This window comes from Carica papaya, chromosome 1 (genome assembly GCF_054855325.1).
Source record: "Carica papaya isolate Zhongbai chromosome 1, ASM5485532v1, whole genome shotgun sequence".
In the NCBI taxonomy this organism is placed as follows: Eukaryota; Viridiplantae; Streptophyta; class Magnoliopsida; order Brassicales; family Caricaceae; genus Carica; species Carica papaya.
In genome coordinates this window covers 26552791-26571324 of record NC_142309.1, presented here as the reverse complement: position 1 = coordinate 26571324, position 18534 = coordinate 26552791, and the positions used below count along the sequence as shown (strand labels likewise).

At 32.8% G+C, this 18534-nt stretch overlaps 2 protein-coding genes across 2 annotated transcripts; one reads left to right on the top strand and one right to left on the bottom strand.

Moving 5' to 3' along the window:
- Window positions 1–1195: 1195 nt before the first annotated feature.
- LOC110815255 (Remorin family protein) lies at window positions 1196–6753 on the top strand. The gene is made up of 8 exons (XM_022042947.2): window positions 1196–1666; window positions 2114–2234; window positions 2397–2483; window positions 2608–3270; window positions 3560–3917; window positions 4403–4484; window positions 5549–5803; window positions 6288–6753. Exons 1-7 carry the CDS (start codon window positions 1478–1480, stop codon window positions 5753–5755), a joined length of 1707 nt encoding a protein of 568 aa, XP_021898639.1. The 5' UTR covers window positions 1196–1477; the 3' UTR covers window positions 5756–5803; window positions 6288–6753.
- Window positions 6754–7045: 292 nt separating this feature from the next.
- On the bottom strand, window positions 7046–15689 carry LOC110815153 (alpha/beta-Hydrolases superfamily protein). The gene is made up of 5 exons (XM_088206388.1): window positions 15263–15689; window positions 14981–15174; window positions 14826–14859; window positions 7623–8236; window positions 7046–7522 (listed from the first exon to the last, which is right to left on the bottom strand). The coding sequence occupies exons 1-5, from the start codon at window positions 15576–15578 to the stop codon at window positions 7289–7291; spliced, it is 1392 nt and encodes a 463-aa protein (XP_088062514.1). The 5' UTR covers window positions 15579–15689; the 3' UTR covers window positions 7046–7288.
- Between the last annotated feature and the right edge of the window lie 2845 nt (window positions 15690–18534).

Below are 18534 nucleotides of genomic sequence, written 5' to 3'. Positions count from 1 at the left end.
AAAGGTCAAAAAAAAAAAAAAGAGGTGAATGGTGGGTCCACTTTACAGCTGTTGATCTGCTATTTTTTTTTTATATATTTAATTCTGAAATTTAGAGATGTGATAAATCATTTCACGCAATAAATACCCACTGACACCATTTACGCCCGCCGCTCAAACTTTTAGGAATATTATATGCTTAAACAAAAATTAATACAAACACACCCACATCAACCATTCAATTTCTACCGTGGCAAATGAAATTTAAATTAAAACACGAGTAAATTTCATGTGGGTTTCATCTATATATATATATTTTTTTATACGAGACATCATTTGACTTTTTACACCATTTTTTTTTTATTTTTTGTTTTCAATTTTAATTTATAGTTCCAAGTGAGTAAAATAAAATTTTCTTAAAACAAAGAGATTTGGAAGGGAGTGATTGCCGTTAAAATGTCTCAAGCAAAAACTAAAAGCAAATAAAAGATATGAGGTGGTTGGTTGTGTTAGTAGCAATCATAAGTCCCAAAGTCAAACTCCTTATTTAATTTTTTTTATTTTTTTATTTTGGGTTCCTCATGGATTTTGATTTTTGATGGCCGCACTACTCGTGATGTTATTTCATTAATACATATAATTAATCATAATCACCCCCCCATTAACTCCTAAATCAAACCCAAAAACATCATTTAGTCTCTTAAATTCAAACAAAAACTAGTGCCTCTTTTTTGACCACTTCATTTAGATAAGTAGTTGTATTTATTTAAACAAAATAATGATAATATATGTCATTGTGTATATTTTATGACTTCAAAATTGTTTTGTATTATTGTTAATTTTTTTAAAAAAATTTTCAAAAGAATAATTAAGTAAATTAATTAGGTAATAAAAATTTAAAATTTGCTTAAAGTTTAATATTTTAATATTATTATAATAATTTTATTTCAATATTAATATTTATCTATGTCCATTAAGTTATTAATTAAAATCAAATTTATAATTTAGGATGATGTAATTTTGTACAAATAAACCACAAATATGCAATAGGGCCAATATTTAGTATCATTAAGTACATTTTAAGTAATTAAATCTATATACATTTTGTTACTTTTAAAATTTGTTCTATCGAATCTTATCATATCCGATTTTATATATTATGATATAAGATTGGAAATAGAATTTCATACTGATTTCTACAAAACAAAATCTTGTAATCTCAACATGATGATTCATTTTGAATTAGAGTTGGCCCATTGGAGAACCTACTGTCCTTTTCCATGGAGTCAAATTTCACGGTCAAGGCAATTCACGTGAAAAGCAGCGTCACATAGAGGAGACTCCATGCTGGTTATCAACATTACATATATATATATATATATATATATACACACACACACACACATATGTTCCTTCTCGTTTCTACCCGCCATATAATTTTTTGTACAATCAATCTCTCATTGAGTGGGATGAGAAGAAGCAAAAGCTGAAAAGGAGAATGCCGGAGATACTACAAAGCGGCTCTCTGAGATCAGGGTACAGAACTCGTGATGCCAGTCCTGACTCTGTCATTTTCACACTTGACTCCAACTTCAGTCTCTTCTCCTCTGCTTCTGCTAGCGTTGATCGCTGCTCCTTCGCTTCTGATGCTCACGATCACGACTCTCTTGCCTCTGAAATCTCCCTGGTACATTTTTATCTCCCACGCTAATCCATCGCTGGTTATTTCTTGTAGTGTATATAAAGATCAATGCCAGAAGACCTATGATGTTTGGTGCTTCAGTTGAGTTTGATTTTAGCTTTTGAACTTGCCATCATTCTCCGTTCTTGACCTAATGTTGCATTTTGGTGACCTGTCACTTTCGTCTTACCCAGTTGAACATTTTTGTCTCTTTCTGTTTTCTGTGCATGAATGAGAAGCGGAGTTGTAGGTTTCTCCTAACTCTCGCTCTCATGGATTCACAATCAAATTCTATCTGAATGTGGGGTTGGAAATCGGGATTTCTAGATTGAAAATGACGGAGAAGATGATAGATTCAGTCTTAATACTTTTTATAAATGAAAACTTGAAAGTAGAGGATTTCTTTATGTGGGTGGTGTTGAAATCTGATCGGTTTTAGTTGTGTATGTGAAGCATTTGGCAGCACATGATCGTGATCAACACGAGAACTTGAACAGTCCAGATCCAGATCCAAACAAACACGCAATAGTCCACAAGCACAGTCGCCTTTCCAAGAAAGGAGAGAGAGTAAAAGGTACACTAGCTTGATTTTCACCTAGGTCGTGAAACAATTTTTTTTTTTTTTAAAAAAAAAACAACAAAAGGAAAAGAATCACAAGGGAGAGACATTTAGAGCTACAAATTTGAAATTTCAAATCCAAGTCACGCACTTACTGTTACCATCTACTCTATGCAGCTCAAAAACAAAACAATGATGCCAAGACAGAAGAGGAGACCCAGCCCTTAGATTCGGCAAGAAACTCATTCTCTTTAGCTCTTAAAGGTACCTCTCTCTCAACCCTCAAAAACTTAAACAAATTCACCTCCTTGGATTAAGCCTTTGTTCTAGCTCAATCTTAGTTTGCCCGGAAGTAAGAAGCTATTAATTTGAACCAATTTCTTTACAGAATGTCAGGAAAGGAGGTCCAGATCTGAAGCACTGGTGAGGAAGGTAGACAGACGAAGACCTGCTTCTCTAGATCTAAACAATGTCACTGCTTCTTCCCCGCGGTTGGGAGCCGTGAAAAAAAGCTCTGTTTCAACCCGGAAGCTTGGTGCCTTTCCCAGTCCTGGAACTCCCAATTACAGGAACGCGAGTGTCGGAATGCAAAAGGGTTGGAGCTCGGAGCGCGTACCGTTGCATGCCAGTGGTGGAAGGCGGCAGGTGGGTGCTGCACTGTTGCCTCTAAATAATGGAAAGGCGTTGCCTTCCAAATGGGAGGATGCTGAAAGGTGGATATTCAGTCCCGTCGGGGGAGATGGTGTTGTTAGGCCCTCGTTTGCAGCGCCACAGAGGCGGCCTAAATCGAAAAGTGGTCCGCTTGGGCCTCCTGGGATTGCGTTTTATTCATTGTATTCACCTACTGTTCCCATCTTTGATGGGTGTAATATTGGAAGTTTCATGCCAACCTCTCCATTTTCGGCCGGAGTGATGGACACAGAGAGAATAGGATGCACTTCTGGTGGCCATGATGGAGGCTTCAGTGTCCGGACAGAACCTTGCATGGCCCGTTCAGTTAGCGTACATGGCTGCTCTGAGATGCTGACCCCACCATCATTGCCTTCCCAAGGTAAAGATTTAACTCTTTCTGGATTAGGAATCAGATTCTTTTCACAGACTCTCAAAAATGGTACTGATCTACTCCTTAATTAGAACAGTTAAAACTTTCCTTGTGTTTTGTACTAGCAAGAATTGTATTGTGCACTGTTGAAACTCATGAACTTCATTCTTTCACATAATTGCTTTCTGTTGTTATGTTATTTTTGGAAGTAAAAGGGTTTTGGAGAAAGATGACTACTAGATATGATGACTAATACTCTCACTTCCATGCATCTGCTGATGTCTAAATAAACGTACAGATGAGAAGCAAGATGGGGACAATGATTCAGCCACCGACATTTCTCGCGCTGTTTCTAGGAGGGACATGGCAACCCAAATGAGCCCACAGGGAAGCACCAATTCATCTCCCAGTAGGAGGCCTTCTTTTTCTGTCTCCACACCCTCTGTCCTACCTATTGTAGAATCACAGAGTATCCAATCTGGTAAATCAGAGGTGAGGGATGTGCAGGTTGATGAAAGGGTTACTGTGACTCGGTGGTCCAAGAAACATAGAGTCCGAAATACTAGGAAGAGCTCAGAAATTGTTGATGATTGGAGAAAGAAAGCTATTGATTCTTCATCATGGGATGTAGCAGAAACGGCGAAGGGCCTTTCCAAGTATATCTTCTGTTCTTAAGCATTACCATTCTTGTGCTCCTGTTATTTATTTGGCAAGTTATTAGGCCGTAAAACATCAAGTCATAGTTCTCACTAAATAAAAAGGTCAACTCTTAAAATTCCCAGAATGTGGAGTTTCACCTCTAAATTACTTCTAGTCCCATTCAATAGAAGCTGAATTCTCTACTTGCTACTAAAAATGCTTCTCTTTTTTTTTCAACTTAAACTTATCTTCTCTAGGAAGGAAGGTTCAACTTGAACTTAAGCTTCAAGCCATGTGGATTTTATTAGCATTTTTGTTCTCTTGCCACATTCCTCCCATCATTTCCGAAAATAGCCTTTCCCAATTTCAAGCCATTGCCATTAATCCACAATTCTAACTTATAATTCAGATAATGTCTTTGAGCCATTTGGATGATTGAAAAGGACAAGGAAATTAACGAGTGTCAATGACTACTCATACTGCAATCTTTTGTCCATTTCAGGGTCAAAAGAGAGGAAGCAAAAATTACTGCGTGGGAGAACCTGCAGAAGGCAAAAGCTGAGGCTGCAATACGGAAACTAGAGGTTCCTTTTTTTTTTTTTTCTTGTTTCTCAACAAGGTTCCAAGCATGCATGTTTAGAATGGTGCTAACTGATAAAATTCGGTGCAGAAAATGATTCTTTCCTTTTTTAGATTTTCATTGTCTTCTTCCTTTAACTTTTTGTTGTGGACACAGTAAAGAATGAAACCAAGAGATACTCTACCAATTCCGGATGTGTCTGATTATGAACTACTCCTTGGAAATCATCACATGCACAACAAGGTCTAATTAGTCATCGTTACAAAAACTAAACTAGAACCTGAGAAAACTAATATAAAAGTGATAGCTCCTTGCAGCAGTTGCTGCAGTTTTGGTCAAAAAGCTGGGCACCAATTATATCAGTCTCAAACTCTTTTCTCTCTCTGACTGCAAATTCTGCTGGCTGTCTTTAAACTATGAAATACACATTCTTATTTAAATTAACAGAAGATTATTCTTATTTAAAATACCAGAAGAAGGAAAGCAAGGTGATGGACGCCAAGGAGAGCACGAAGACAAAACATATAGAAATTTTATTAAGATCCACAACCTTGATATCTTGGATCTCAATAATCAAAACATTATCCTAGTATTTGAATAGTAGTACTTTATTTATAGACACTAAATACAAATAAAAATAGAAAATCTAGTAAATAGAAAAATAAGCTAAATAGAAAGAATTAAGAGAGTATTTGGAAACAGGATATTAAATCTTCCTATTTCTTTTATTGTAGAACTTTCTGAACGTTTTATTTCTACTAGAAAAGGAAGTTAAATCTTCCTATTCCTTTTTCAGTGTAAAGCTTCACAAAATGTTTATATCCCTTTATTGGTTATGCATCAGATCTCTTATCACTGAAATATGCCTACTTTAGGATTACAATATCTAGCAATCTGTAATGAATTCGTAACATTTCTACAGCCATCCATGATGCACCTGCAATATGGATTGATAGTGTTCTTACATGTGATAACCTTGTAAGCTAAGCATGTGTCTTATATATGCTCTGTGAAAGTGGAAGGAGAAGACTATTATCTCAACCCTATTGACCTAAACATGCATTTCAGATGAAGCTGGAAAAGAAAAGATCGTCATCAATGGATAAGATTATGAACAAGCTAAGATCAGCTCAGAAGAGAGCCCAAGAAATGAGAAGCTCAATGCTAGCTTATCAGCCCCATCAAGTTTCAAAGGCATCTCACAAGGCTGTATCTTTTGGTAGAACCCGCCAGATGGGTTCCCTGAGTGGATGCTTTACCTGCCATGCTTTCTAATGCCTCATGTAGACATCTGTAGCTGCACTTCACTCACTGAAATACCTGGTAATTTCTCCTTCTAACAGAATCCTGATTCATTTCTTTCTAATGGTTCTTTAATAAAAAACACAAGGGTCCATTATGTCATGTTTCCAGACATATATATATCCTATTTGTTGCTTCACTTGTTGCGTGCATGAAGTTGAGTTTTTCTACAGAATAGTTGCGGGTTATACATTCGTACTGATTGCACTCATTTTCTCCTAATCTTCTCAACCTAGACTTCCTTCTTTGGATTTTGTTGAAACTTGGTAGAAAATCACCCATACTTTTCATTTGGATGGTTTCTGAAAATGCATCTTGCTAACTACTTCCACGGGCATTTTAGTGCTTCACTTATGATTATATAGCTTTGAATTCCCACTTGATACCCAAACTTCGGTTTTGTTTATTGGATATATTTACTGCATGAATTAACCTGGCGACAGTTAACATTACCTTCGACATGTACATACATTTCATCTGATCCCATATCGGGTTATTATTGTAGATTGACAAAGTGGAGCACAAGATAAACATTGTACAGCTGAGTGCATATACCATATGGAGAGATTGGAATCCTTGCAGTTTTGATCGGTATGAAGAACAAGTATCTGGATCGAAGATCTCATATAAGCAATACCCTGTTGCAGTATTCCTGGGGTTTAGTATCAAACGTTTGACTAATAAATCTTGTATGCATGCATTTTACATATCTATGTCCAATTTTTTTTTTTTTTTTTTAATCATGACAGTTTGCCATAAAAAATCATTAGCTTCCCTTTCATAATTAATACTTATATGAATGATAAGAGTTATATATTTTGTGCAATGGAACTGTTGTGTTTTCCACCATCCCTTAGTTATAAGATGCTTTGTATGGTGCTGTAAACAGTCTTAAATCTATGATACCATCGTGGCTGTTTAGATAACAACAATGTGTATCATATTATTTTGTCACTAAAAAGCTTTTGTTATTATTGTTGTTATAAGATGTTCGAAAAATTAATTACATATCAGGTGATAAATTAATCACAGTAATGAAGATTTAAATGAAATATCAAGTGTTATTTTGATCCTTCTTTTATTGACAAGCCAGAAATATATTTTCATACTGTAGGGTTAAAAAAAATGAATAAACCTGATACAATTATACATCCAACATAGAAATTTTAACTAAATTATACATATAATATCAAGTTGTAATTAGAAATAAAATATATTTGAACTAACAAAGTAAACAAGACACAAACACATAAGAACAGAACTTACATATCTTACATTAGACTTTCTTTAAATACTCTCTTAATCTTTCCACATAATAGTATAATTAAAATGTCCTCATTTCAATATCACAATCCCAAAAATAAAAAATTCACAATAACTTTGAAATTTTGAAAAGTAAACGAGAGTTCTAAATTCTAAAGTAACATTTATAAGTGCACAGAGTATTTTATTTCCAATTAAACCATACAGTAACTTTCAAGGTTAAATGTTTTAGATGTTAAAAAGTTAGAAAGACCCTAAGCGGGTAGCATTCACATAATCTTGGGCACAATGATTTGCTAATCCTGGGGTTACTAATCCAATTACCCTTATCACTCTCAAAAACCAAGTTTCCTTATAATCTGGACCCTTAGCAATCGGAAGGATGAAGCTCCTTATGAGCTCCCAAACTGCGTTTACCCTCTTGGGTATGGCCCATAACAAAGAAAAGTAGTTCTTGTTTTCTTCCTGCCATGTCACCTGCATGCATGCATGCATGCCAGTTATAATGCTATTTACTTTAGGAAAAAGGGTAAACTTTTTTCAGAGAGAGAGAGAGAGAGAGAGAGAGAGAGAGTACCTTGCAATTATAGAAACTATCAACAAAGAGGGAAGGCCCAAAATGCTTGAAAAACAGGGTTTTGTCATCATAAGGTAATCTCGGCACTATATCATTACAATACACACACCTGCAATATCTCACACTGTACTTTCTCAACTTCTCCTCCATGAACTCTCCAAATTTTTTGTCCCCAACCCTTGGCTGCCCAAACGTGTAAACCCCATCTAGTCTCTCCAGCAACCATTCCTCCTCGTGTAACATTAACACTGCCACAAACAAGATTGCCAGTGACCCACCCAAGCTATGCCCTGTGACTATAAACTTGGCCTTGTCATTATCCTGCAATATTCGTTTCAAGATCTGCCTGATTGAATAGTAAGCAAACGGAGGTGAGTTTGTGGGTCGTTGAATCTCCTTGGGCCATCCACGGTCTTTTTGTAAGCCGAGAGCTTTCATAAACCCAGCATGGATCTTACCCACATTCTCTATCTCAAACCACGAGATGTCCACGTCTGTGCTCCACCCGTCTGCATCAAATGGGTCTGTTCCTCTGAATGCCACCACTATGAGATCTGGCTCACTTTTTGTGTCTCGGGCTATGAATGCTTGTGTTGAAAATCGTTGCTGATAATCTGCCCCAAACTTTTTTCAAGTTATTACTAGCTTTTATCTTTGATATTAAAATCAAATTTCACTTTAGTTTAACCATCAGAGTTTCCTGAATTATTTGTTTGCTAATTCTAATTAATAATACAAAGAACTTTAATATTCGTATTGGGTTCCCTGAGTAGATCCACTATATCCTAAAGTCACAACTCTTAATTTTGATTTTTCTTCTGCATATTCTCCCTATGCCCCTTAACATCTATCATCATCTTTAACCTATGGCCACTAAACGTGACACCATCTACCCTCTTCGTTGCTGCCCCTGCTTCCTCAATTATAACCATCCCTAACAAAGCCAAATATTTGTCCCTCCATCTCAAAATGAAATTTGTAATAAAAATATAATTAATTTGTAGCTTTTGCTTAAATGGGATTATGATATATTAAACATAGACTTCATATTTGATCTTAAATAAATTAAATATATGGGATAATGGTGTATCAAATAGGACCTTTTCAAGATCTTAAAATTTATAATTCAAGTTTTTATTTATTAATTAAAATTAGTTAAAATTAAACAAGTTGAAAAAGTGATTATCCCTACTACAGAAAAGAATTAGATAGTATGGTGTGAGGTTAAGTATTAACTTAGCTATTTACGTAACACTTTTACACGAAGTTGACAACTCCGAATTCAAGTTTCGATTGTTTCATTACATAGCCACAGATAAACTTATTATTATTCAACTTCTGTCAATGCATTATGATAAATTTATCTATGTTGACAAAGCTACCTACAATTATGTTCCTCTGAAAATTTGGCCCTAGTTGGAATAGAATCCATAATTTCACCCTCTCGAGTCATGTTATGCTCTTGTAACATCACACATTAACTTTTGCCTATCGTAGCTATTATTACTCCAAACATGGCAAACTGTGACTTTTCATCTAAAGTTTTTTCCAAACTAAGACAAGACCGCTCGAGTTTTGTAACCAGAGGCTTTTGGTATGAAGTTTCTCTTGAGAATTAATCACAGAGGAGGAAGAGGAAGCTACCAAAAAAATTTCTTTACTACTTCAGGATTGCTGGTGAATCTAATGTTCATGCTCCATCAATTAAGTGAAGTTATATATACATATATATATATGGGTGTGTGCGTGTGTGTGTGTATATATATATATATATATATGGGTTTCCCTCATCAAAAAACTGGAAATCCCTTCTCTTTATCATTTTAACCACAGATTTTAATAATTTCTCTGCAATTATTTGTAATATATTTTCCCTAAAAATATCCACAAAATGAAAACGATGATCACCTTAATCAGTTCATGCACGTCTTAAATTCCATATTTTAGACACGAAGTTTCCTAGATTATGTCATTGATCCAGCTCGCCAGGCAAAATAGATTATGATTGACAGGATTTAAATTAAGTTATAACTATCCACCCTCGATTATCTAAAATAATGCTGTACATATATATTATATAAGCGCCAACGTGATTAAACACCATTAGTCTATTACTTTAAAGAGAGAAACCAACTCTACGTAGGTGACTTAACCAGTACTATTATGTTTACGTGATTTATAAATTATTAAGTTAATGCCGTAAATTATTATATTAATTATTAAATTACTATATTAGTGTTATAAATTAGTATTATAAATTACTATATTAGTATCACAATTATAAAAATTTGATTAGTTGATTTTTTTATGTAATAATTTTTAATTCTTTTTATATTATGTAATTGTATTTATATATTACCTATGAATAGAGAAGAATAATCATCCATGAATTATTTACAAACTTTATTGTTTCACATGGTATCAGAGCGTTTTTCCTAAAAAACCTCTTAAATCAAATCTCGTATTTCTCTTTGTAAAATCAAATGGCTGAACTAACTCCTTTCATATCCAACAACTAAATACCACCAATTGTCATCCATCAAGATAACTCTACATTTCCTATTAGTACCATATTAGATGAGATAAACTACTCATTATGGTCTCAGCTTATGGAGATGCGAATTGGTGCTCGAAATAAAGCTGGTTATCTTACTGGAGAAAGGAAAAAAACTATACCTAAAGACTTAATTACAAAACATGAGTAATAGAAAATTAGAAAGTAAAGAATTGGCTTATTGACTCAATGAGTCCATCCCTCATGCAGCAATTTATTTGTCTTTCCACAGCAAAGAAAATATGAGAAGCTGTATCAAGAACTTTTTATGACAGATCAGATTAAACCTATTTATTTGAGTTAAACCTGAAGACATTTTCTACTACACAAAATGATAGATCATTGTCTATTTACTATAATGAACTTGTTGCTATTTTTCAAAAAATTGATCATAGAATTGCCTCTTAAGCAGAAATAGTCAGAGACGTTGTCTAGTTGCATTCTGTAATGGCTAGACTTCGAGTTTATATTTTTTTAAGTGAACTTGATTCTGAGTTTGATCAAGTTCGTGGAGAAATCTTGCGAAAAGATCCAAAACTAGATTTAGAGAGTGCATATGCATATGTAAGAAAAGACTACCAACAACGACAGACAATGGGAGGTTCTCGAGTGATCTTAGAAAGCTCAGCCATGCTTGCCAACCGAAAATTGCATGGATCATCCTCGACGTCAGCAAAAACTCAAAATAATCAATTTATTGGAAAGTCCAACAATTTTATATGCAGCCATTGTGATGAAACAGGTTATTCTAAATAACAATGCTATGAAATCGTTGGTTATCTTGAATAGTGGGATTTCTTAAACAAACCACAGAAAAAGATTGCAAGAAAAGATATGATGATATCGTCTAAGGAAGTTGAATGTAATATGGAGGATAATTTGCAGCCTATAGCAAATGTTGCTCACCCAAGTATTATTAATCAAACAAATATTTTTTCTACAACTTCTAAGAATATAACTTGGATTATTGATACAGATACATCTAATCATATAACTAGAGACTCTAGCGAGTTACAATCCATTCGCTTATCTTCTCAATTCGTTATATCTACAGCTAATGGAAGTATAACCCCTATTACTAGATAAAGATATACTATTTTATCTACTTCTCAATTCGTTATATCTATAGCTAATGGAAGTACAACCCTTATTACTAGATAAACATATGCTATTTTATCTAATACACTCACCTTGGATACAGTTCTTATTGTCCCATCTCTTGAATATAATCTTTTATCTGTGAGTCAAATTACCTTATCTCTTGATTGCACAATAACTTTTTGGCCTTTTTTTTGTGTATTTTAGGATATTCTGACCTGAAAGATCTTGATTATGATATTAAACGAGACAAACTCTACTACTTGAAATTGACAGAAAATGGAAAACAAAAAGTTAGTTGTGCATGTCAACTAGTAGTGAAGAGAAAGCTTGAACAACTACATAATTATGGTATAGAAAATTGTGGCATCTTTCTTTTAGATATCTTCAAAAATTGTAACTATATTTATTTTTGAACTTAGATGTTTCTGATTTTTATTGTGATATTTGTGAACTGGTTAAAAGCCATCGCATTCCTTACTTACCCAATATGAATAAATGTTCTGAACCTTTTATTGTCGTACACTCTGATATTTGGGGACCTGCAAAGATTCCTTCTCTGTCTAAAGCTTTATATTTTGTTACGTTCATTAATGAGTGTACTAGAATGACCTGGGTGTCCTTACTTGAGAGAAAAAGTGATGTTTTCACAGTTTTTCAAGCATTTCATAGTTTGGTGGGAACTCAATATTAATGTCAGATTTCGTGTTTAGCAATCTTACAATTAAAAGAGCTTGTTGATGCAAAGTTTAAAAATTTTCTGAGCCAAAACGGTATTCGACATCACATCTCTTGCACATATACTCCGCAATAGAATGGGTTGGTAGAGAGAAAAAATAGGTAGATAATAGAGTTGGTTAGTGCATCACTTTTTAGTATGAACATGCCTCGATTCTATTGAAGTGATGTTGTAAAATCTACTGCTTATCTAATCAATTGGATACCTTCCAGAGTATTGAATTTCTAAACACCACAACAAAAGATGGAATCGTTTTTCTCCATTCCACATGTTCCAAGTCTTGAACCAAGAGTTTTTAGATGTACTATTTATGTTCACATTCCTAAGAATCTCCAAAATAAACTTGATCTATGTGCAAAAGAATATGTTTTTGTTAGTTATTCTGATTTTCAGAAAGGATATCGGTATTATGATCCTCAAACTCAGAAATTACATGTGACTTTGGATGCTTCTTTTCGCGAGGCAGAACCTTATTACTCAGGAGGAGTTCATGTACCTTCTCTTCAGGAGAGAAATCTGATAAAGAGAATATATTACAAAAAAATAGCAATAAAGAAGATGAAGATGTTTTCTTTAAGGTGGAAAAGATACATGAAAATATTGGGAGAAATAGTCAAGAAAATTTGGCAGAGAATGATAATGAACTTATTGGTTCTTTTTGAAAATATGTCAAAATTACCAGTTGTTGCAGATTTGACTTTGATAACACCATTAACTGAAGAATCAACTCAGAATGTTAAGAATACTTCACCTTAGATAATTATAAATTATATATCTAATGAAACAAATATTTCTTCTGAATTTCTGACTTCTAGATATCCACAAAGATCTAATAAAGATATTCCAAAGAAGTAATATGAACCTGATCCTAAAACTAAAGTTAAATATCCTATTAAAAATTATATCTCTACTCATAAGTTGTCTGAGTCATATGCACTTACTATTAATCAATTATCCGAAGTTTCTATTCCTAATAATGTGTAGGATGCATTGCAGGATCCAAAGTGGAAAAAGGCAATGAACAAGAAGATTAAGGCTTTGCAGAAAAATTCCACATGGGAACTAGTTCTATTACCCAACAAAAAAAAAAATTATTGAGTGTAGATGGGTATACACAGTCAAACTTAAAACAGACGAAAGTATCGATCGATATAAGGCGAGACTAGTTGCAAAAGGGTATACGTAGAAGTATAGGGTGGATTACCAAGAGACGTTTGCACCAGTAGCTAAACTGAATACAATTCGCATTCTCTTGTCTATATCAGCAAATTGAGACTAGTATTTTCAACAATTTGATGTTAAGAACGCATTCTTTAATGGAAACTTAAAAGAAGAAGTTTTTATGGAACTGCCATAAGGATTTATATAAAATTATTTAAATAAAAATTAAGTATGTAAATTAAAGAAGTCGTTATATGGGCTTACGCGGTCACCAATAACATGGCTTAGAATGTTTTCTGCACCAATGTAAACTTTCGATTGTAAGCAAAGTAATTCAGATCATACTTTATTTAAAAAGCATAAAGAAGGGAAGGTAACAGCTTTAATTTCATACATTGATAACATGGTCTTAACATGATATGATTATTGTGAAATAAAGTTATTATAAGAATATTTGGCTGTGGAATTCGAAATAAAGAATCTATGAGAACTTAAATACTTCTTAGGTATTGAAATAGCCATATCGAAACACAGAATTTTCTTTTCACAACGAAAGTATGTGCTAAATATTTTGACTGAGACTGTAATGCTTGCTTGTAAGCCAATAGACACGTCCATGGAAATGATCACAAGCTTAGAATTTTTTCAAACCAGGTTTTAACAGACACTAGTCAGTATCAATAACTGGTTGGGAGATTAATTTATTTGACAGACACAAGGTCAGATATAGCCTATGCTGTAATTGTTGAGAGCCAATTCATGTATGCACCAAGCGAAGATCAAATCTTGATATACTTAAAGGGTACTCCTGGTAGAGGTTTATTATTTTCAAAAAATGACTCTTCAATAATTGAAGGATACACAGATGCTGCTTGGGCAGGTGATTAAACGACTAGACGATTCACTTCTGGTTATTTTGCTTTCATGGAAGGTAACTTGGTCACATAGAAAAGCAAAAAACAAAATATTGTGGCAAGATCAAGTGCAGAATCTAAATTTCGAAGAATGACTCATGAAATATGTGAATTATTATGGATCAATATTATTTTAAAAGATCTGTGAGTTAAATATGAGAAATATATGAGTCTTTATTGTGACAATACAACTGCTATTCAGATTACACAAGATCTTATACAACATGATCGCACTAAACATATTGAGGTTGATAGGCACTTCATCAAGAAAAAGTTAGATCAAAAGATTATACATTTTTCCTCTATCAGATCTGAAAATCAATTAGCTGATATTCTTACTAAAGTAATTACTGGAAAGACATTATCTTAAATGACCAATAAATTCGGCATGATAGACATCTATACTCTAGCTTAAGGGGGAGTGTTGACATGAATTATAATTACTAAATTAGTGCTGTAAATTATTATATTAATTACTAAATTACTACTATAAATTAGTGTTGTAAATTACTATATTAGTATTACAATTATAGAAACTTGATTAGTTGATTTTTTGTGTAATAGTTTCTATTTTTTTTTTTATGATATAATTGTATCTATATGTTGACTCTGAATAGAGAAGAATAATCAACTTTAAATTATTTACAAACTCTATTGTTTCACATATTATTATTATTATAATAGATATACGGAAATCTCTAAGAAAATTAAGCAAGCAAGAAGAGATTTCTTTTTACCGTTCCAAAAGTTGTAGAATCCCAAGAACTCCATCTGCACCAGCATAAAAAACAAAATCCAACATTTAGTTTGATATATATATATATATATGTATGTACATGAGTGTACAGTTATGTTGATATATATATACATATATATGTTGATATATAGTTACCATCCAGTGACGTTGGACAACGGTTTTGACGTGATTTTCAGACTCATATGATAATTTAGCAGCCATGATAGCCAGTGATGGAATGTATCTGACGTCCTCACGTTTGATACTCGCATCTAATTCTATACGCCGGTCAATGTTTCCCACCACAGATCTGAAGGTAGCCGATGATCTGTCCGGCCACTGCAACTTTCCTGGAAACCAAACATTAATTTGTTTATAGACAATGTTGAAACTGACAAGAACAGATTTGGAAATTTGGAGAATATATATGGAGGGAACCTGTGAATAGATTGAGTAGCAGCATGAAGGGACCTCCATTGGTTGAAACGAGATTCAGCCATGTCTCCATTATGTTTCCTGCAAGTTTCATTGGCTTCCTGAACAAGATAAAGAGTTTCTGGAGCAGGAGAGAGACGAAGATGAGCCATCTGCGAGGGAAATCTTGCTGCCACTGCTGGTCGTCGGGGAAGTTGATGAATCTCTTCTTCTCCAAATATTTAGAGGAAAACAGAAGGCAACCCAGATCAAAACACCCTGCTTCTCCTGCATTCACCAACATATAGTTGTTGCAGAAGCTTTCATTTTCACAAGCCATAATTTTTTTTGCTGGTGGTTGGTTAACTTCCACTAATCAACAATCGAATTACGTACTCTCTGCAAATTTAGCAACCCACACTTAATTCTCTTTCTATATATATATATTTATACAGCTTCTCATCCCAGCAAGTTATTCTACTTCTTTATAAAAAAAAAATAATTGGGTCATCAGTCATGTGTCACACGAGTTTATCAATATTGTTATTTTTATGGAATTTAGAAAAATTACAATATTAATAAAATAATTTATATAATGTATTTATCATTGTCTTAAACTACGTTGTATAATTTTACAAATAAAAATAAAAATAAATTTAAAAATTAAAAACTAAAAAAGAAAAACCTTTTTCATTATCCCTAAATCTTAACCTCAACCAAGAGATTTCCAAAGTAATAATAAATTTTTAGTCTGGATCCAACCACGACCTTAATGTGTAGACTTAATTTGAAGCCGCCCATCATAATGGAAGTTACCTACTTCCATTATCAACTTTCTAAAGATGAACAGGGGTTTATAATTGCTTGCAAGGATCGCAACAAATTATTTCTGTTCAATTCTCAATATATATATATATATATAATTATAATATCATTTTTGTTTAAAAAATGAAAGATAATGTGATCGTATTAATATATTAATAAATAATTGTCTCGAAATTCTAACTAAACGTTACACGTTTTACACATGAATTCTTAATTATTTTCTAATAATAAGAGGAAAGAGAGGGAAATTAATAATTAATGAAGTTTTTAATTTTCTTTTAATTAATTCAAAGTGCTAAATGGATGGAATATTTTTCTGCCCACCGTCCACCATGTGTGTTAATTGGGTATGTTTCCCCGTAAACAATGTCACGACTTATGCATATATATATATATATATATAATACTAGTTGACGCCTCTCAATTAAATGCTCTCTTTCTTATATTGGGTATTTTCAAAACTATTTTTCAACAATCGGTATATAATATATATATATATATACATAAAAGGTGCCAAATCAATTGGACATGTAAGTGCCTCGATAGCCCAATAAACTTTACTAGTTGGGCTCATCCAACATTGGGATTTCTTTGGATTGGACTTGTTATTCTTAAGCCCATAATCCAAACATTTATTTGTTTATCAAATGTGCTTAAAGTATATTTTCAAATATATACATATATATGTACATATATAGAATGTTCGGATTAATATAACAAATGTTAAAGCTTCGTTAGCTTTAGTCCAAAATGAAAAAGCTTTTCTTGTTTTATTGAAAATTCATATATATATATATATATATATATATATATATATATATATATATATACACACACACACACACATTATATGATTAAAATTCAGGGTATGTCTGTAACAAATTCATATTTTTTACACGAAATTTATTAATTTTGTAATATTATAAAAAGATTTAATAACTAATTACTAGGCAATTATACTAGGTATTATAATAATTAATTATTAAAGTGCATTAAAATATACTCCCTCTATCGAATACAAAAAAAATGAGTGTGTAGTTAATTGCAAGTAATAATTTCAGTCTCATGAACTGTAAACTAACCAATATAATATAATGACAATTTTATCATAACATTATTATATTTTTACCCAAATAAATTATTACGTTGCAGCCTTCTTCTTCTTCTTCTTCTTCTTCTTGAAAAGTAAAATAACTCATTAAATTACCAGCAGGAGTTCTTTAATTTTCTTGTCAACTCACACCTAAAATATGTATACGTATGTTATAAAGAAATTTAATGAACCTTAGAAACTTCAAAGAAGGGAAAATAACAAAATAAATGGTGCCCTCTGCTCACAAAAAAAAAGGAGTAATTAGGTGAGGAAAGGACCACTTTATCAGTGTGGAAAACTGAATTATGAGGAGGACCAAGAGGGGTCATAATAGTTGACCATTCCAATTGCACAAATACAATGGTTATGGTCACCCAATTTTATTACGGTTTTGAAAGCTTGTGATATTTCCTCTAAGGGGGTCATGGGCATTGAATATTTGCATATATATATATATATATATATAATCTTTATATACATATACATATAGAGAGAGAGATAGAGAGAGAGAAGGGTATGGAAACAGAATTAGGACAAAGCTTGGCATGAGTGTGTGGGTATGCATCCCTCCTATCAAAAAGAGACAGTGAGAGGAAGAATATTGTCACAAAGGATTAGATTGTGTCTCTCTCCAATTGTCCCCTTCTAGATCTAATCCAACATATTTTAATGCTTTGTTCACTTTTATTTTATATTTTTTGTATGTTTTTTTTCGATGCTCTTAAAGATTTTTATCATTACATATGCATGATGCATTCATATTTATACTGAGATAAATTATTATTATGATTTCATTACTTTAACTCATCTTATAATTTAGTCTTAAATGAATTTTTGTTATAATTATCTTTAAATTTTTTATATATTCTAAATTATTAATAATGTTTGGTTTTTTAAAAAAAAAAAAATTAAAAATAGACTTATATTTATTTGAAAAACACAAACAAAACTAAAGCTAGCTTCATCTACTTGTCTCGTGCTCATCTTAATCAAAACCATATTGTTTTAGAGTAAAAAAAAAAATTTAGAAGTTAAATTGAACAAGGGAAATTTTTTTTCCATACTTAGCTCATCAATGAGTAACACATACTTATAACGAGAAAAGTGACAAACCAAGGTTGGAGCTACGACTCATATCTAGTACGTAACTTTTAAGTAGGCCTTTGGACCATCAAGGCCAAAAAAGAAAATATTTTTCTTACTACGACACACAGTTGGTTGTAGCATCCTCGTCCTCCGCTTCTGTTGTGCCGCCTTCGTGATTTTTGCTTCCCTGCATGGCACTACCACCATTACTCATGAAATCTATAGACTTTGTTCATCTATCAAAGACACTTATATAGTCATCCATAGATGATTATGCAAATTCTCATATGTT